General features: G+C 47.0%; 1 protein-coding gene across 2 annotated transcripts in view; it reads left to right on the top strand.

The window, feature by feature from the left end:
• LOC135391027 (lactadherin-like) overlaps positions 1 to 20,950 on the top strand; it is a 55,702-nt gene that overhangs the window by 22,365 nt on the left and 12,387 nt on the right. For both annotated transcript variants that reach the window (XM_064621104.1, XM_064621103.1), the window contains exons 2-7: positions 8,977 to 9,103; positions 12,182 to 12,249; positions 17,507 to 17,706; positions 18,448 to 18,570; positions 18,638 to 18,776; positions 20,331 to 20,474. In XM_064621104.1, coding sequence (XP_064477174.1) covers positions 12,186 to 12,249; positions 17,507 to 17,706; positions 18,448 to 18,570; positions 18,638 to 18,776; positions 20,331 to 20,474 — 670 coding nt within the window. In that variant the 5' untranslated portion in view covers positions 8,977 to 9,103; positions 12,182 to 12,185. The remainder of the gene's footprint in view (positions 1 to 8,976; positions 9,104 to 12,181; positions 12,250 to 17,506; positions 17,707 to 18,447; positions 18,571 to 18,637; positions 18,777 to 20,330; positions 20,475 to 20,950) is intronic.

The following is a 20,950-nucleotide window of genomic DNA, read 5'->3' as shown; positions in this document are numbered from 1 at the left end:
ATCCGGCCAGGGACCAAGCCATTTTGATAGGAAGAAGGGGCGAGAGTCCAGCTGACTAAGAGACACGGACAGTGCGATTCGGGAAGGTTGGTAGTGTGGGCAATGAAGAAGAAATGCTCCAGATCCTCTAGAGCACCGCTGTGACAGCATCTGGGAGAGTCCACTTGTCTCAAGGGGTAACACCACTAAGCTGTAAAAGCCACATCGGGTCGCATTCAATGGCGTACGCCACGAAAAATGGCGTACGACCCCCGTTTTCAGGAAATCAAGCGAGTGAACGTTGTCATTCGGGATGATGATGCGGCGAAGCTCTGTTTTTAGAGTGAATGGTACGCGACGGTGACCCCTTTACCTTATTTCGTATGGAGGCGTCCGGTCCTTGCGTCTTGAACAATTGAATGTATGTGGGACACAAAATTGATTATTATTAACTCCAATAAAAAGACGCCTCTTTCCGGCTGGTTACGCCCACTATATACCTTCCTATTATGCAGATTCTAAAGGTACGCAATTAATCTCAGATAAGACAAGAACACGCTTCTCCTCTCCTACCATTTGATCGCTATAAAAAAGAAGCACAACAAAGAAGGAAAATGTGATACGGCGCACATGCGAAGGAACATACTGTAAAGTGTTAAAGCCGTAAAAGATGGCAATGCGTGTATGCAGCGGATTTTAAAAACGATCATCGAAAATGAGGCTTAAAAAAAGAAACGAAAGAAACGAAAAAAAAAAGAAACGATGACCGTGCGATGGTGCCCGGAGGCATGGCAGTCATAAATCACGATTAGCGTTTGGAACTTCATTGGGTATTCTTATCGGAAGCTGCCAGAGAACTCTCAATAATTTGCCGAGCAGAAGAAGATGAAGAAGAGGAAGAAAAAAAAGTGTCCTTCACACGGCGCGCGCTATACAGCACGGGAAGACGCCCGCGTCTGTGCGCTTCGTTTTGTGCCACGGGGTGCACCGTGCTGGGAATGTATCAGTGGAACGTCGAAGATTAATGTTAATAATGAGACGGCCCTACGACTGTTGAAAAGAGAGAAAAAAAAACTGCGAAGAGCGATAAAAAATTACGAAAGAGACAGATAGATAAATGCAGTAGTAGATTCGATATAATTTAATAAAAAAACGAAGAAAAAGACAGCTATAGGAAAGCAATCCTTGCGACATCCCACACTGTCCGAAACGGAACTTCAGGCCCAAAGTCAACACGGGCAGTGTTCAATGGGCATTGATTTCAATGCCCATTGAACATGCGTTCAGCGCCACCCGGCGTGTCACGTGTCAACTTCTCAAAGAGCATGGGATTGAGAAGTTGCTACGTTGCACGCTTGGTGGCGCTAAGCACATGTTCAATGTTAGTTCAATTGCAGTTGGTTTCAATGGACACTGCCCGTGTGACAGGGGGAAAATACGCTGACGGCACCATTGCACAGAATGATATACCCTTAAAAGTGAACTTCACCACATAGCACGCTCCTAGCCAACCATCATTCCAGTTACATCGTTCTTTTCCCTGATTTGCTGAAGACCGGGGGAGGGGGGGAGGCCATTTTCGTGGCATTATGCAGTTCATAATTGCCACAAAAATGGCATACGGCCCCCGATTTCATCAAATAAAGGGAGAGAAGGTTGTCATTCGGTATGGTGGTTCGCTAGGAGCGTGCTATGAGGTGAAGCTATATTTTTAGAGGGTACCGTTATCGCTCCTGATTTGGGGAAGAACATGGCGTACGCCTTTTTTTGTGTCAATTAACATAGCCGCATAAGTGTCACAAAAGGGCGTACGCCTCCCGGTTCCAACAAATCAGGAGAGAGAACGACATCGTTCGGGATGATGGTTGGCAAGGAGCGTCTCATGCGTTGAAGTTCATTTCTTTATTTTTTATTTTTTTATTTCATTCATTCATTCATTTCTAAGAGTGTGCGGTGAAGTTCTGTTTTCAGAGTGTACCTGGTGTACCCTGGGGCGCGTTTAGCAGCGGGTCTGGAGCGCGCGGAGGGCGCTCCTTTTTACAAAACGGGACATCTCCTTTCGCGGAGATGTGGCGCTCCCGCGCTCCTACCCACAAAACGCCGAGTGCTTCTCGCGCTCTCCACCTTTCTGCCCCAGGCAGATCGGGGGACGGCTCTACGGGAAAAGAACACTCAGTGACACCCACACTCTAAAAGCAGAGCTTCACCGCACGCTCCTAGCCAACCATAATCCCTAATGACAACGTTCTCTCCCTTGATTTGGTGAAAACGGGGGGGGGGGGAAATCAAAAATTGCATACGCCCCCCGTTTTCAGCAAATCAATGGAAACAACGATGTCAGTCGGGATGATGCTTGGCTACACTCTTAAAAATGAACTTCACCTCATAGCACGCTCTTAGCCAACCATAATCTCAAATGATATCGTTCTTTCCCCTGATTTGTTGAAAACGGGAGGCGTACGCCTTTTTTGTGACAATTATGAACAGCATAAGTGTCACAAAAAAGGCGTACGCCTCTCGTTTTCAACAAATCAAGACAGATAACGTTATCATTCGATATGATGGTTGGCTAGGAGCGTGCTATGTGGTGAAGTTCATTTTTAAGAGTGTAGGAGCGTATACACTCTTAGAAATGAACTTCACCGCGTAGCATGCCCCCAGCCAACCATCATCTCAAACGGTATCGTTATCTGCTTTGATTTGTCGAAAACGGCGTACGCCTTTTTTTGTGACAATTATGAACAGCATAAGTGTCACAAAAAAGGCGTACGCCTCCCGTTTTCAACAAATCAGGGCAGATAACGATATCATTCGAAATGATGGTTGGCTGGGGGCATGCTATGCGGTGAAGTTCATCATTACTGTACGCCAGTGAAGACCACCAGCTCTGGTTCCTCAGTGGTTAGCGTGCTGGCCATGTCACGTCGAGACTGGGATATACCCGGGTTCGAATCCCTGTGCCGGCTGTGCTATCTGGGGGTTTTCCTGGGTTTTCCTCAGACTCCTTTTTGAGGCATTTATCGGACAGCTCCCTTAGAAGTCGGCCCAGGACGCACATTCCCCCAGAGCGTTAGTCGTGACGCTGCCGACCTCTGTGAGGCCGACGGCGCCGAGCTCTTTCAGAAACACCACTCCAGCGAATCATAGGTTAAAAAAAATGAAAAATGGAAAATAAAAATGGAAACATGGAGAGATTGAAGCTTTCATCCTGGTAGCATGCGACCATCCTTTCTTTTAAAGCTATAGCCTTACAGGGCGAGCTACCACGTGACGGCACTGTAAAGTTACCACATTTAAATGCATTTGGCACAATGCCCCCCCCCCAAAAAAAATGCAGCCTCTCTCTCCCCCCCCTCTCTCTCTCTCTCTCTCTCTCTCTCTCTCGTTTTCCATTCTTTTTTCTTTGGATCACTCCTCCCGCATCATCAATGTACGCTTCTACCTCGGAAACGGAAGATAGCCACCTTCTCCCTCGTACAGGCATGTACGAACAGCACTTTTTCACCCGCAATGTTACCCGGGAACACGTTATAGCGAGGAGGGCAGCAATATACGGGCAACGTTTTTTTGTCCCCGAAAGTAGACGACCGGGGATGCGCAACAGCGGCTCACATCAATAACGGAAGACAAGAAAGTAAAGCCATTGTGTGAGGCCAATAATTTATGAAGGCCATTTCCCCTGACATGGGCGAACCACTTGACCCTCACGTAACCCCCCCTCAGCGGTTGTCCGAATTCTCGGATTATTCGCGCAACAACCGATGACGCCGCGTCGTGGGGTTCCGCGCCCTGCCGCCAGGGGGCCAGGTGCGTGGGCGAATTGGTCTAAGTGGAGAAATTTATAACGTCTTACACGGTCATTATTCCTGATGCCAAGAGGTTGTTAGGGTGGTGAGAAATTGCTCCGCGCTGCTCGGCTGGGTGTGATATATGTTTTCTCCTTCAGCCTGATAAGCGTTAAATGTGTTTATTTTATAACGGACGCGTTTAAGGCGGAGGATGGTTGACCTAGTAACTTGATTTTGACGTAATTTGTTGAGCCTTCGTGCTGTGGGGACGGCGTGCACGCAAGGCTTTTTCTCCGTTGAATTGCTCAATAGAAGGAAGGCGATCGTTACTCTTCGTATATGCTCTCTAAAAATGAAGGATGTGGTGGTAGTGGTGGTACGGCTGAAACGTCACCCACGTTCATGGCCAGTCAGCGCTCATAATTTTGTCCTCTGTTTGCTGAAACTGAAAATGTACGCCTTTTCTGTAACACTTTACGTACGCAAAGCGTTACAAAAATGGCGCTCGTCCTCTCGTCCTCCACCAGGAGACCAGGAGACAAACGCTGAAGTTCTGAAGGCAGGTCGCGGCGAAGCGCAAAATGACGTAAATCATTTGTGCAATTCATTGGCGTAAGGACTTAATTCACTGGTGGATAAAGGAGTGGAAGAGCGTCCTTTTGCGCTCCACCACGACCAGCCGTGACAAAAACATGTAAACCGAAACCAATTAATTACTGCAAGAACTGACACGACAGATTTTTCTCTAAAAGGTGTCCACGGAAGGTCCCAAAAGGGGTAGTACCCATTTTAATGCCGAATACGCCCTGCTTTATAGAAGTTACGTTTTTTAACGAAACTCATTTGACTTTTTATTTAAATAATGAGTGCCTCCCACTCATTCACACGGTGCGCAGCTTGTATAGGTGGTATTGGACAGATACTAGTAAAAAAGAAAGTTCTTCCATTGGAGCACCCGTTCGCAAATTATTTAGGGCGGAAATTTATCTGAAACACCCTGTATGTATTACGGTGAGCTGCAAACGTCCCGAACTAGCCGGTTCGCGAGGATGGCGTGCTCAACGCCTGCAATGTTCGCTGGCGCGACTGCAGTCGGACGAACGTGTTTATGTGGTTCATTCGTCACCATATCCCGTCCTTCGCCAAACTGTCTGCACCATTCATACGCTCTTCCCCTGAACATCGTTTATTCAACAACAAACACCGTTGGGCTAGTTGGTAAGGACTGGGCTAGTTGGGCTAGTTGGTCATCTTGCGTTGCATTGCAGTAGATGTGTGTGCAACCCGATTTTTCAAGACACTGTAGTTGTTGCGGTGTCCTCTAATGCCTTGACTAGAGAATTAGTAGAGGCCTATGCTATCAGTAAGATGGGCGTTAAGTGTGTGAGTCAGGCATCGGTAACATTATCGGAGAGGGAGATTTTCTTCCTTGATAGCAGCGGGTGGAGGCCTCTTATCTCTGTTTGGGATGACCCTGATTGAAGCTGTTGCTGCCGTAAGGGGCGTTGCGATGTGCGTGTTTTGTGTTTTTTTTGTGTCTTTTGATTAAATATAGAGTTGTGAGTAGCGCAAGTGGTGTCGTCTCCTTTTGTCCATGTCTTCTGTGCGCTTTTCTACCATGCTGCATCGTTTATTCCCCATACTGTGCCTATCATCTTTGCAAAATCTCAGCTGGTTCGACGTTCTCCTTCACAAGGAACTTGATTACGCATCGCTGTTCCACGGCTTCAGACACGCATTGCTCGCCGCCGTAATAGCTGCCGCTGACCCGAGGAGGACCGCATTTCGTCCTCCGAAAGCTTTATTCAATAGATCTCTACCCGAGAAACGTCATCCTGACGTTGGTAGACAGACTGAAACCGAAACAAATCGGAAGCGGAGGGCTGGGTACCACGAATGGACACTTGTTGTTCCCTGCCTCGATGGCATTTGATGGGAATGGGAACCTTGCGCGACTTTGTTCGCCCCTAGCTTTGAGCGTAGTTCAACTCTACCAAATTGGTGGCGCTGTCGAACACTATGACGTCATTTGCTTACAAACAGGGAGAGATCTATTACATTTACACTCACTCATTTTTCTCGAGCAAAAGTCTTCGTCAAGCTTAAATGACCCTTGTATATCGGTCAAGTTTATTTCATTTCATTTAACAAGACCCTTAAAGGTCCGAGTACATTACATAAGGGTATAACCACAGAGATAACAGAAGCAGAAAAAAATAAACGATTTCTGCGAACACAGTCTCTGCGTACGTTCCTGGAGTACTCGTCGCCGCGTCGAGCTTATCAGGCACTCGAACCTCAGCCTGCGGTGTCAAAGCAATGCACTGTATTACTCTGTCATCAAAACATTTATCTGTATTTTCTGCGTGTATTTTAGGCACAGCTGCGCGAAAGCATCAACGTGCAGTGTCCGTTCCACGCCTCCAATGAAATTCGAGGTGATCCTCGACTATTTTTAGCCACTTGCTTGAACGCTGCACATGCTCAAACGTATCGCGACAATAAAGCAACGGTACACTCTTTAAACCACGCTGAAGGACTATCATTGTACAGAAGGATACCATTATATCACTGCTGATTCGTGGAAAGCGCCGGGGCGCACGCCTTTGTGTGACTCTTAGCAGTCACAAAAAGCCTCCGTGTTCCGTTCTCAAGAAACCACGGTTTATGGCTGCCTATGGGGTTTATTCACATGACGTCATCCGTAGGGGACCGCCACTGTCGCTAGCAGGGAGATGTGCTGCCATCGACCGCCATATTGTAGGTCCCATCCAAGCCGTCAACCATATCGCACTCCCCATATATTTGGTGCTTCAAAGTCATTGTGCTGTGTGATTTGTAGCATAGCCAAGTAATTTCCATGTTTTCGACTCCGAAAAGCATATGGCAGCGAACGAAAGCAGGAACATAACTTCGAGGGACGTACAGTATGGCGGCGATGTGACGTCATTGAATAAACCCTATGGGAGCGTGCTGTGCAGTGAAGTTCCGGTTTAAGGGTGTAGCTGTCACAAGGAACAAGGAGCATCCTCACGACATCTTCCCCGGCTAAACGAAGACAACTGGCACAAACGCGTGAGCCCAGTCTGTCTCTTCCCTTATAGGAGCGTACATAAATATTAAATCACCGTTATCCACGGAACAGCTCGGAAGTCTCGCCACTCATAAATTGACTATATACACGGACCCCGTAAAAGAACAGTAAACTGCGTATCGGGCAGGAGACAAAAACTAGCGGCAGTTGACGACGTTTCCTTTTGATGCTGTCCCGCATAGTAATAAAGTAGCCTCGATCGTAAATACCGCACGCCAGTCTCAAGTGGGTCACGACTTTTGGAGAGGCAGACACGGCTGTCCGCTGAGATTACCGCGGCCCACTACTTCCCCGCGCTCTACATGCCAGTGGTGCGCTGCCATCAACTTGATGTCCTAATACCTTTTCGGCGGTTGATCCTGGTTGATCTCGCGCTCTGTTCCCTGATCAGTCGTACTCCAAAGCCTCTCGGCCTTATACTTTGACTTGGCACTCATGAAGGTGGATATGGCTTTGGATTCGGCTGGTGCAGTCGTCAGTGTAGTCTGGCGACTGTCGAGTCTTTTTCCAGTGTGATGTGGCTATTGAATACGTTTTTTTTTTTGTTTTTTGTTTTTACGGCCGGAGTATTTTCGCCTCTCTGCTATATAATAGTGTCACGTGTGTCCTTACACAGTGATACTGTTTAGTATTGAGCCTCATCTAACGTTTATTTCGTAGTTGTTACGATGCTTCTAAGAAAAAAGAAAAAAAAAAGGAGCTGTGTCCGGGGTAGTCCAAGTTGGGGAGACGCCTCTCCCCTGGGGTAGGCGCACGCCTTTTTGTGACACTTATGCGGTCATTTAAAATGCCACAAAAAGGCGTACCCACCTCGCTTTCCATATATCGGGAGCGATAAAAGTATCGTTCCGTGCCATGGTTGGCTTTTGCCGTGCTATGTGGTGAAGTTATGTTTTTAGAGTGTACTGCACTCTTAAAAACGAACTTCACCGCATAGCACGCTCCTACCCAACCATCATCAGGAATGATAGCGTTACCTGCCCTGAGGCGTACGCCCTTTTTGTGACACTTATGCTGTTAATAATTGGCACAAAAAAAGCTATACGGTGGAGTTGATTTCGAAGTGTCTATTTTACGAGGAGGGTGATGAGATAAGGAGTGGTCCAGTATGACATTATTAGTATTTTCTGACTTACTGGCCCTTACACACTAAAAACAGAGCTTCACCGCATAGCGCGCTCCTAGAATGACAACACTTTCTCCCTTGATATGACGAAAACAGGGGGGGGGGGGGGGCGTGCGCCAATTTTGTGGCAATTATGAGCTGCATAATGCCACGAAAATGTCTGCATTGTCATCAAGCAGGAGAGCTACTTATGGAAAATGGCGTACGCCCCCTGTTTTCAGCAAATCAGGGGAAATAACGACGTAATTCGGGATGATGGTTGGTTATAGGAGCGTACTATGTGGTGAAGTTCATTTATAAGGGTGTAGGAGCATCGATGTCAATGAGCGCTTGCAGCTTCCACTATACTGAAACTTACAAAAAGTCATTACAGAGGTTATGCGGAGCCGATTCTTTTCGTCATGCATCTATAACATTGGGATGGGCTTCATACAAGTATTACATAGAATGTCACCTGAGGACCGCATGCTGTCGAACAACAGCAACAACAACAACACATAAATTAATGATGATTAATGGGAAAATTCGCCACATGAGGTGCTGTCGAACGGAAAATATGGAAATCCCTTTTGTTTGGACGTAGCGAATATGCAAGAAAGTATCCTTTTTTTTTCTCTATTGTTCCACCCAGAAACGCGTTTTGGAGTAGCTAGTCCAGACTGGGTCGGGACTAACCTCTCTATATTTTTCTTTCTTACCCAATCCAACCCAATCCAAAGTATCCCGCCGCTTTGTTTCGGATCATGGGTACACGCTTAAAGTAGAACTTCACCACATAACACAATGAGGGCCAACCGCGGTGCCGCCACCTGCTAAGTAAAAGGAATTAATCTCAAACCCAAGGCAGCACAACATCTTGGCCCAATATTGGACCAAGCTTGGACCAATATTGGTCCAGTATTGCCAGTATTGGGCCAAGATGTTGTGCTGCTTGGGACGACGCCTCTTGAGGCTATAAGTATTTTAGTATCTTGTTCTTGATACTGCAGGAAGCCGAGGCTGCGCCTCACGGCGGACGGCGGACCAAGCGGCGTTTCTGTGACGTCATCAACTTCGTCACGTCCAGAGCGCCGCTCCTATTGGTCCGCGCACGGCGGCAGCCACACTGCAACGTAGGCAAGTGAAACTTAATGCTTAATGCAAGTGAAACTTAACCAGCTCGCGTGGCTCAGTGGTCAGCCTGCTGGCCATGTCACGTCGAGACTGGGAGGTACCCGGGTTCGAAAGCCGGTGCCGGCTGCGTTGTCTGGTTTTTTTCCCGGGTTTTACTCAGACGCTGTCAGACATATGTCGGCACAGTTCCCTTAGATGTCGGCCCAAGACGCACATTCCCCCAGGGCGTTAGTCGAGACGTTGCCCACTTCAGTGAAACTGACAGCGGCAAGCTCTTTCATTAGCACAACCACCACCTGAAACTTAATGCTTTAGAAAAAGCATGCGAAACAATTAAATTCGTATCGCGCTGCCTGTCGTTTTAATTATGTAGTATCATTGATTGACGGATGAACCCGTTTGTATTGAAATATAAATTGACGCCGAACCAGTTCTGTCACCCCGCGACGTTACGTATTCAAAAAGAGAGAACCTGAGAACTTAACTTCCTGAACTGAAGTGCCTGCCTTAAGCAGTGCACTGATGTTAGGCAATGTCCTAAAAGTGCATTCTGTTTGCAACCATATATTATTTTCCAATAGGGGTATGCTGCTGACACTTTCGATGTCCTTGGTTCTTGGTACAAACCGCGTGGCACACAGCCATGGCGCAATTGGTCGCGGACTTTTACGTGACGGACCATTGGTAGAATTAGCGTGGAGGACGACATTAGAGATTAGAAACGGCGCGTTGACATAATGAGAGACATTCTTTTTTGTTGTTGTTGTTAGCGCCACGAAGCAACTGTGGCTTCGAGCTGCTTACAGACTTGGACAGATGGAGATAGGACAGCAGGAAGGAGTGGGGGACGAGGGGGGGCAATAGTATGCGTCCTGGGTCGACTTCAGGGGGAACTGTGCCGAAATTCGTCTGGAAGGTCATCGGAAAACCCAGGGAAAACCTCAGACAGCACAGCCCGTGGTAGGATTCGAACCTACCACCTCCCAGTCTTCAGCACGACCTTGACTACCACCAACGAGCGCGCTCGGCCATGTCGCTGATAGAGGCATTAGTATTAGAGACATTAGAGACATATGCCAATCAAAGACATTAATGTGTAGAATGGTAGTGGTGGTGGAGGATGGTGAAAGGACTCGCCGTTGTCGGCCTCACAGAGGTGGGCAACGTCACGACTGACACCCTGGGGGAATGTGCGTCCTGGGCCGACTTCTAAGGGAACTGTGCCGACAGAAGTCGGCACAGGGACACAGAGAGGATTAAACGATAACGTGTGAAACGTCGCTAACCAGATCACCGCACGTGTTCAAAATTCCCATTAAAAAATACGTCCAAAAAGAAGAAGGGAAAAGAAAGAGAGAGAGAGAGACCTGCATATTTCACCCGGATGCATGTCACACGCGAGCCCTATAAATATTTTCTGACGAATCGCTATCCAGTCAACACGGCGAAACTTCACACAGAAATCCTGGTTGCGTGTTCGTATCAGCCACCATACCGTCACGTTTCTCTCGAGATCAGCTTGTATCACCTCGTTAACTGAGATTTTGAGACTTTGAGATTTTCCGTCGCGATTAGACATTATGTACTTAACCCACGCCGGTGAAATGATTGGTCCTCGGCATAACGACGTCTAAACGGAGCAGTTCCGTGACCAGAATGAATAAAATAAAGAAGGTAAATGGCAGCGGAGGAAGCCGTGTTTGTTATAGCGATTAGATGTGGCTTGGCGAAAATATGGTGCTCCGCAGAACGAGCTGGCGTTGAAAGATGGTATCATTAAGTAGGCGTCGTACGCTTTAATCGTTGTGCCAACTCTGTGATGGTGCGATTACTGTCTGGCTATGGACACGGGTTTTCTTTTTCATTTTTCTTTATCTCTCTGCTTTTATGAGAAGAGAGGGTAGGACGATTTTAGTTAGCTTTTGTGTGATTGGTGATTATGTTGGGCTGACGGTTGCGGGCATTCGGTGACGAGACAGTGTGAATAAAGACCTTGTATTGCGAATGGAGTCCTTGCCCGCTTGTACGTAAGTTCTGCTAGGATCCTAACCATGAGGCATTTCCTTTGTCACAGCTTTGGCAGTGCATTTTGCTGATAGGAAAGTTTACGTCAGTAGCATATGACACAAGCACTAGCAAGGCTTCGCTAAAGGAAATTCCTCAAGGTTAGGATCCTACCAGGAGTTTCGTGCAAGCGGGCCCTGATTCGGGATGTGTTTAGCCTAAGCAGAATTTACTTAATAAAGAGGACTAGGAAAAGTGGAAAAGTCAAGATCAGCAAACAATGAATGTGCAGTATTGTATCTTCTGCACTCTTAAAGTAGTAGTAGTAGTAGTAATTAACTGCTAAAAAGGGAAGAAAAAACGCTGCGCTAGAGTTTCGTAACATACTCTCTTTCTGTCTCCACTTCGTCGTCCTCTTTCCTATATATATATAAAAAAATTTTTCCTGAGTACGGTGGTGCTGGTGAAAAGGCTCGCTGTTGTCGGCCTCACATAGGTAGGCAACGTCACGACTGACGCCCCCAGGGGGAATGTGCGTCCTGGGCCGACTTCTAAGGGAACTGTTTCCTAAGCACAAAACCCATTCGACAGTCCTCTGTGCCAATGACGGCCGAAGGCAGCGACAACAGATAAGAAGGAATGGTGTGCATATGCGACCTGCACTGAACGAGTGACTCAGATGTAAAGTTGATTCCATAACGATTCGTGTTTCATTTTAATATCCAGCTTGTTGTTTGAGCTGGCTGGTCGGTGAACCGCCTTCTGCAAACGACCAGAGGCTCGCCATAATCACGCTATTCAGCGATCAAGGCGGCGCCACTGCATGCTTCCCACCAGGTGTCACGCACGTGCCTTTATTCGTCTTTTATTCTGCCCAAGTAATTAACTTGATTGCGATTGCAACACAGTGATAAAGAGTGGTTCTTTATTCATTATATTTGTCTGTTGCTGAAAGTGATTGTATTGGCGGGGCATGATTTCATGTGTGTGTTCAACTTTCCTTTTGCTATAAAATATGGTGCACTGTGTCAGGGTCTCAGTATTAATAGCTTATTCGATATTTTTTTCTACTGACAGGACCATGCTGGACGGGCGGCTTGTCGCCATACTGTTCCAGGCAATCTTGACAGTCACTACAGCGAAAGGTAACTTTCATCACGAGAGATTCGATACTTATTTAGCGGCGCACAAAAAGGCACGTATAATAACAATAAGCCTCCCATACAGCTACAGATCTCCGCTCAGTTTCATTACTGGACTGATCCAAGAGCAAAAGTTCTGTCGTCAAAAGTTTTGTCGTCTGCTAAACAGATGGAAGGCAGGAGGAAAGCCAACATTTGGAGAAATACGCTTGGAACCCGTTGCGAAAGCTCATTTGGTGTCGCCGTCGTCTGCTATAAATATCTAAAAGCTCCATGCGCAGGTAACTTCGTTAGTATTCAGAGCGGCCGGTAGGAGGCGCTCAGAGGCAGTCCACCACCGCGTCTCTTGCATCATTTATGTTCCGGTTTCGCTTTCCCCGCGCACTCCGACTGCCATCTTTCCTTTTGTTTTGCTCTTTATATTCATTCCGGTCCTTCTTTCTTGTTCCTCTTTGCCTTTGAGCGACTTACAAGTCCACGTCCGCAAATGAAGATTTACGATCAACCTTTTTATGCTTGTACCCCAGCGTGCATATTTTTTGTCGTCTGCTTAATATTTGGTAACAGCGGACGATGTCGGGTCTCCTGTACCGGTACATTTAGCGGCGAACTACATTCTCTTTTCTCGCGCCATCTTTATGTATACTTGTCTTTACATCGTAATGTCGCGAATTTAAGAGAGACCTGATTAGTACAAATTTCAGAGGAGACGTCCAGAGGCAGCTGTGTCTTTTAGTATAATTAAGCGAAGCTCACAAAAAAAAAAAAAAAGAAGGAGGGAAAGCGGGAAAAGAAAGAAGGGTGACTGTCACATAACGGGCTGATATGCGACGCTTCACCATAATGAAGACGTCGTCGGCTTGTCTTCCGTTTTGCGTTCGGTCCGCGGTATAGCCTCCCCTCCCTTTTTTTTCCGCGTATTTATTCTGTGTCGTTATTATGAATACGAGAAATAAAAAGTTCGCAGAGCGACCGACACGGAGAGAGAGAGAGAGGAAAAAAGAACGAGGCGGATTTCACACTCGTATTGTCTTCTTATTCCCGGCATACATTTCAGGGCTGGGAGAGAAGGGATTCCTTTCGACAACGCGCAGTTCGAGAAATCCAATTTACTCAATGGCTATAGCGAGTGTGACGCACGGCTGACGTGTGAATTACTTTAAAACTGTAGGAAGGTGGTAGAAGCTCGGCAGAGCAAAGCAACATGTACGAAAGTCGACGTGCTGATGTCACGGAGACAAAACGAAGAACAGAATAGAATGAGATAGTGGCCACCTACACTGAGGAAGAAGGTGAAGAGGGTAGTGAGAGCTGTAGAACAATATAATTTGAAGTATGGTGAGCTAGAAGGCCATACCATATAATATAGAAGGATTGTATATAGGCTCACCATATATGAATGAGACCGCTTTTATTGCAGAGAGCCCTTGACTGACGTATCTCTTGCGCTGGTGAATTTTTCGCTTTGTTGTTTAATTCACAAGAAAAGCATTTCTAACCAGCATTTCCTTTGTGTTTGGCATGATGAAAAACAAAATGCCCTCTTTCAACCGTTTAACTGCAACATTTTTACGGCATTCACGAAATTTCTGTGACGATTCTGCAGCCTCAGTTCATATATGTTTCTGCTAAGCATAGGTTTCTAGTCACCGCACTCCACTAGTCATTTAGATTGCCCTTTCAATAAATTTTTTAATATTTGTATTGCGTCCATCAAAGAAGAGGAATGGTTGTACACCGAAAAGTACGCATTGAAATGAATATTAGACTGTGTACCTCGATAACTTTTCACTCTTCAGTGTAACTGTAGTTGTAACTCGTACTGAGGTCTGTCTCTAAAGATTCAGGCTGTCAAAAGAAAAGACGACACCTGCCTCGGTGGGTCTGTCCTTTGATAGCGTAACTAGTGCCTACTGGCCCCAAGGTCGTGGGTTCGAAGGCAACCAAGGATGCTAACAACGCTGTTAAAACAGAACATTAAAACAGAACGCGTATCTGGGACACGCATAATGTGTTCGTGTGTGCTTCGTGTGTCCCAGATGGGCGCTTCCACCAATATTAAACAAATCAGGACACAAAAGGCAAATCTTACGTCTCACGTGTTACGTCTCACAGTTAGGAATTTTAAGGGTGCACCTCAAAGGCGTGAGAGAAGTAATGTACTTCACATATGTACGGCCAATCTTGGAGTATAGCTCGGTTGTATGGGATACTTCAACCTCAGGTAACTACAATTGCAAAAATCAACAGTGATGCTTGTTTCCTCTCGTTATCGGTTTGGGGAGAGTGTCACATAGATGAATGTCATGTTCGGATGGGATCCACTACAAGTCCGAAGAAAGCATCTTGGGCTCAGTTTTTTTTTCATGTCATTTATAATCACGAATCAGCAACGTAGACATCCCGGTACATATGCTCACCGGATTACGCATCATCTAGATTAGATCATAACAAAAAAGTTGACGAATATATGTGCAGAACGGATGTCTTTAAATACTCTGTTTTTTTTTTCTCTTCCCTTGGACCATTTCTTAGTGGAATGCATTGCCAATCCAGCAGCTGACTCTAAGTGGTCCTATAAGCTTTTGTATTCCATTTAATGCGTAGTCTTGCATATATTTAGTATTTATTCCTATGGTAAGATCTGTGCGTAGTCGTGCTTGATAATAGTTGTTATTACTTTTTTCTCCTACTATAATAAAAAATAAAAAAATAAAAAAATCATTCGGTGTGGGGGTTGGCTAGAGCGAGCTATGTGGTGAAATTCTGTTTTAACAGTGAACTTTGCGGCAGTGTACGAGTTGGTTAGGCACATGTGCTGCGATTTCAGAGCACGCTAAAGAAGCCTCAGGTGGGCAAAATTAATCCACAGACCGACCAATGTGGCGTCGCCCATGATCACATAGTTGTCTCGCGACGTATCATCATCATCATCATCATCATCATCATCATCATCAAACGAATTATCGTGATCATCAACCGAATCATCATCATCCTGTAATGAATCATCAAAAACGAACAGACGCCAACGACGAAGAGATGAGAGAGAAACCAGAATGACAACAACCCTTTCTAGACAATTTACAACCACCTCGAGCCAAATTATTTCATGTCTGCCCTCTTGCAACAACACCGAGCATTCAGAAAAAAAATTAAAAAATAATAAAAAAACATTCCTTCTGCGCTCTTGTCGTGGGTAGTATATAGGCAACGTTTCTGGCGACAAGATAAATATCTCGTAACCGCTTTTTCTAGGAATATCGATAGGTCTTTTCCGGTACCTGGGATGCCACCACGCCCTTTGAGATGCACGCTTCGCCGATACGAGATAAAACTAGATGAAAAAAAAAAAAATCAAAACCTAGTCACTAAAGTTGTTGCTGTTGCGCATGCCGTTGAAGCTCGTTCTGCTTTAATTCCGGAAGCTGAAAATTGCTCGTCCGTGGGTAGTGTCGTCAGCAGCGCAATCTATAATGCTTCGCGGTCTCATTTTTGAGGGGTATAGAATACATAGCCGAGAGCTATCGCCTTTTGTCGGCAGACGTAGGAAGTGAAGTTACGACACACATAGAATACATGTCGCGGGCTGATGAGAAGACGAATTCCGATGTCGCTGGCAGTGATGGATTGAGGGATGGCCGGGGGCACATCCAGGTGGCTCTCAGGTGACACGCACTCGCTATACGTCACCGACTTTCACGGCGGCAGAACATAAGAGCTCCACAAGATGATCATCAGTCGTGAAGATGATGGTATGAGATAATAATATATGAGATGATAATAGTGAAGATGATAATATGAGATAATATTAGAGCGCTAAGAATGACGGGAATATTATTTAGACGTTGCTGTTTAGAATAAATCCGTCTCGTCGCATCGCATTATATTTATGTATGTTTCGACATAGCAACGAGTGAGTGGTAAAGAGCTCACGATTATCATCCCTACGTTAATAGGCCCTAAGTGGACGTCATAACTCGACTCCTTGATACATACACTTCACCGCAACTTCACCATAACTTCATCACTTGCCTGCATCACTCTCGTTTTGTGGGACGCACGGGGTGTACGCCTTTTTGTGACGATTAACATAGCCGCGTAAGTGTCACAAAAAGGCGCACGCCTCCCGAAGAGAACGGTGTCATTCGGGATTATAGTTGGCTACACCCTTAAACCAGAACTTCACCGCATATAGCACGACCCTCTAGCCAACCACCTTACCGAATGCCATCGTTCTCTCCCCTGATGTGTTGAAAACAGGAGGCGTACGCCTTTTTGTGACACTTATGCAGTTATTACACATATGGTCACAAGAAGGCGTACTCCCCGCGTTTCCCGCAAATCAGGAGTGGTAAAGGTATCATTCCGTGCAATGGTCGGCCTTCAGCGTGCTGTGTAGTCGCTCTAGGCACCTTCGAGGACAGAGCGAGAATGCGGCGGAACCGAAAGGCCACTTGAAGCGCTCTTCCCTCTGGGGTTTCCTGGAGGTGAAGTGATAATGTAGTGGAACCAAAGGGTCACCTGAAGCGCACCTGGCTCTGGGGTTCCCTGGGGACGGAGCGAGAATGCGGCGGAACCAGAGGGCCACCTGAAGCACTCTTGGCTGTGGGGTTCCCTGAGGGCGGAGCGGGAGTGTGGCGGAACCAGAGGGCCACTTGAGGCGCACTTGACTGTGATGTTCCCTGAGGGTGGAGTGAGAATATAGCGGAACCAGAGGGCCAGCTGAAGAGCACTTGGCTCTGGGGTTCCCTGAGGGCGGAGCGGGAATGCGGCGGAACAAGAGGTCGTCTTGAAGCGCACGTGACTGTGATGTTTCCTGAGGGTGGAGCGAGAATGCGGGGAACCAGAGGGTCACTTGAATTGCACGTGGCTCTGGGGTTCCCTGAGGGCGGAGCGAGAATGCGTCCAAACCAGAGGGCCACCTGAAGCGCAGTTTGCTCCAGGGTTCCTCGAGGGCGGAGTGAGAACGCGGCGAGACCAGAGGGTCACCTGATGCGCACTTGCCTCTGGGGTTCCCTGAGGGCGGAGCGAGAATGCGGCGGTAAGAGTGCCAATACCTTAGCCTATTTTACATCGACTGGAATTAGACTCACAGTGTCATGACTATGATTTTGGTGCACATTTTGCTTTGAAACATAAATTGTGATCGCGCTCTCATAGATAGTAGTATAAAAGTAGTACAACGCTTATCGTATACAAGCTGCTCCTGTTCCCCCGTCGACATGCATGTTAATGTGTGTTCCTGTTCCTGTCTGTGCAGAGTGCCGTAGTGGTCCGTTGGGTCCGCTGACAGGTCGTCTGCAGGACTGGCAGCTAAGCGCCAGCTCTGTTCGCCATGGAGAAGCTGGCTGTCATGTCCGGTACGCTGTCGTCCTCGGTCCTCCTGGCAGGGCATGGTGTCCCGCTCATGACAAGGACGCGAGACCATGGATACAGCTGGATCTCGGCGTGGCTGCAAAGGTGTACCCATCATACATTTGACGTATTTCCATTCATCTACCATACCACAACAGCGTGGTGTCGGCATGCAAAGTCACTTCGAGCTGACAGATCCAACCGTATCAAGACAGTTGTTATGCAAGGGCACCCCGTGCAGTTCGGAGTGGGTGATCAGTTCGGCATCTTTTTTAAATCGTTACGAATTGTTGCGGAGTGTTGTGACCAAAAGAAGACGCTGTTCTTGTTCTACGCAAGTATTTGTATTTCACTGTGAGCTATGTGTAGATGCCATATTGAGAACTTCATCCACCAGGACGTCGCAGTTCTTGAGATAAACAAGAAAAAGAAACCGCGTGCTAACATCCGTTTTTTTTATTCTACGATGGCTTGAGCTGCTGTTACATGGAGGACGCTACAAGGGTGAGAAAGGATGATTCAGGACTATTTAGACGTTATTATAAAACGTAATCAGCAAGTCTAATCTCGAGCTAGGTGATTTAATTGTTTCGCAGAACAGAGACGGGAAGCTACTGGCCGAGACGTCACAGCGGCGAAAGTGCTGGCTATAAAATTCGATTATAAATAATTGGCCGCGAATTTAATTAAAATATTTTGCAATTGTGACCGTAAGCATCATAACAAAGCATGCGACAGCTTGTGTTCGCTTTAGTTTTTAAGGATCGCTTGTGATTTCGTAACTCCCCATAGTCCACAGTCTCCCCAAAAGTTATATGTCCTTACTGGGAGTCGTCCCATCTACAGGTGACAGGACTGCTGACGCAAGGGCGAGGCGATGGACAAGAATGGGTGACGTCATTCTGGCTGGCCTATAGCATGGATGCTTTCCACTGGAAGTACGTCATTGACAGTAACGGAAACAGAAAAGTATGCTCACCTGATTACGTGGTTTCAAACTGTGACCCTCTTAATGCGCTGTGTTGTTCCGCGGCAGGCTTTCCGTGGGAACGTGGACTCCCACGGCATGGCCCTGAGCTACCTTGATCCGCCTGTGCGCGCTAGGTTCCTTCGTCTTCATTTACTGCACTGGAACAACAGGCCTGCCCTAAGAGTTGAACCTTTGGGATGCCAAGGTATGTAGAAGTGGTGCATGCTGTCCATGACCTTGGGAGAATGTGTGTTCGAAGTCCTTCAAGTGTCATTCTATAGTTGCCAAGGCTGCACTGGAACCCGAGTTCCAGCGACTTTCTTCGGGACAGGTTAACTACTACAGATCAGCTCCGCCCACAAATATAGACCCGTCTCTGATCGGCTTACACTCTTAAAAATGAACTTCACCACATAGCACGCTCCTAGCCAACCACCATCCCGAATGACAACGTTCTCGCCCCTGATTTGTTGAAAACGGGAGGAGGAGCCTATTTTGTGCCGTGCATAATGGAACAAAATAGGCTCCTCCTCCCGTTTTCAACAAATCTAGGGCGAGAACGTTGTCATTCGGGGTGATGGTTGGCTAGGAGCGTGCTATGTTGTGAAGTTCATTTTTAAGAGTGTAGGCGGATGCATGAAGGCTCTGAGTCGCAACGTATAGTGCGCTCGCGTGCTTGAAACTGTTGCTTGTACACAGAGCCGTAGCGATGGGTGAGGGGGGGGGGGGGCGAGGGCGAGAGGGGCAGCCACCCCGGGCGCCCTCGCCAGAGAAAGCTCCGAACGGCATGGCCTGGCAGGTTGTTTGTACAGTATAAATCGGGAATGAAGAGAATTTGGATTTACAATCTCGGCAGTGCGAATGAACGTTTTTTCTTTTCTTTGTTTACAAAGCTTCTGACGGCAGAGAGAGAGAGAGAGAGAGAGAGAGGGGGGGGGGGCTTCACGTTTACCCTGCCACGGGCGCAAACTCGCCTCGCGACGGCTCTGCTTGTACAGTGCTCATGTTGCGAAAACACCTGTCGGAGACACCGTACTTGTGACCATTTGCATGCTTTTGGAACAAACACTACACACACACTCTTAGAACACGCTACTCTGTCTGCCTGGCGTCCGCCATCTTCTGACATGTCTCATTCTCGGACTACATAATCCGCTGGCAGAGATATATCTCTGTCACTGTACACTCTAAAAACAGAGCTTCACCGCATAGCACGCTGTGCGCCAACCATTGCCGCGAATGATAGGATTATCGCTTGTGATTCGAAGAGAGTAGGGGGCGTACGCCTTTTTGTGGCAATTTGGATATATGAAAATTGCCACAAAAAGGCGTATACGCCTGCCTCTCTCTTCGAATCAGAAGCGATAACCCTATCGTTCTTGGTAATGGTTGGCGCACAGCGTGCTATGCGGTGAAGTTCTGTTTTTAGAGTGTAGCTGTTATGTTGTCTCGAGTATAGTTGTTTTGAACCAATAAGTACTGCTGATGGTGGTCACCGTGTTCAGTAAGTCTCATTTTCGGGATGGCCATCCTCAAAGAACGGCAACACTTGACGTTGGCGACATATCCCTGAGTTTGAGGAAAAGCCAAATGGACAGAACGCAGAAACACTTGTCTTGTGCTGTTCGTCCCTGTGTTTTGTATGCACCGTCTCGCTTGCAAATTACTTTTATGTGCAACATTTATGATGATGATGACTGGAATGTTTGATAGCTTTCCTGGAAGATTCCCAATGACATCACTATAATGTAAATTTCAGAGTGCAACGAGATGATCAGCCTACCTCCTGTGGCCCGTCTCTCCGCGTCTAGTTGGAGGCCCTGGCATCCGCAGCAAGGATCCTGTAGTCCCGACGAAGGACATTTCTTCAGTAGCGGAGGATGGTGCGCTCTGCGGAACAATGGTAACAAACCAAGCACCAGGTCTTCTGGTTCCTATTTTCAACCAAAACATGTCATTGGCCACTCGTGTTTGTCACTTGCCGTGATGATATCATGAATATCATTCGTTTTTTTTTTTTTATTGATATGAATGAAAGGCACAAAGAGGACTTGGCGGTAGAAATTTTTATCGGTCCGGATACATCTGGAGCTCCTGGCTTCCACATACTGCGGATCATTTTATCGTTGATATATCGTTGTTGCTACGATAAAAACAGAACAAGCTTCCTGCAGGCCAGAGCTTTAGTGAATCGTTTCTGAGCAAACGGGTTATGAATGGTTTTGCCACTGCCCAACCAGAGGCTTGCGTTCTGAGTCACTACCCCTTCTCATTGGTGCCCCTGCAACACCGTTCACGAACAGTTTGAGTGAACGATTCACTAAAATTACCTATTATTTAGAATCGTATCGTTTTCTCCCCGCACTTTTTGATAATGAG

This window comes from Ornithodoros turicata, chromosome 4 (genome assembly GCF_037126465.1).
Source record: "Ornithodoros turicata isolate Travis chromosome 4, ASM3712646v1, whole genome shotgun sequence".
Taxonomy (NCBI): domain Eukaryota; kingdom Metazoa; phylum Arthropoda; class Arachnida; order Ixodida; family Argasidae; genus Ornithodoros; species Ornithodoros turicata.
This window is presented reverse-complemented; position numbering and strand designations above follow the sequence as displayed.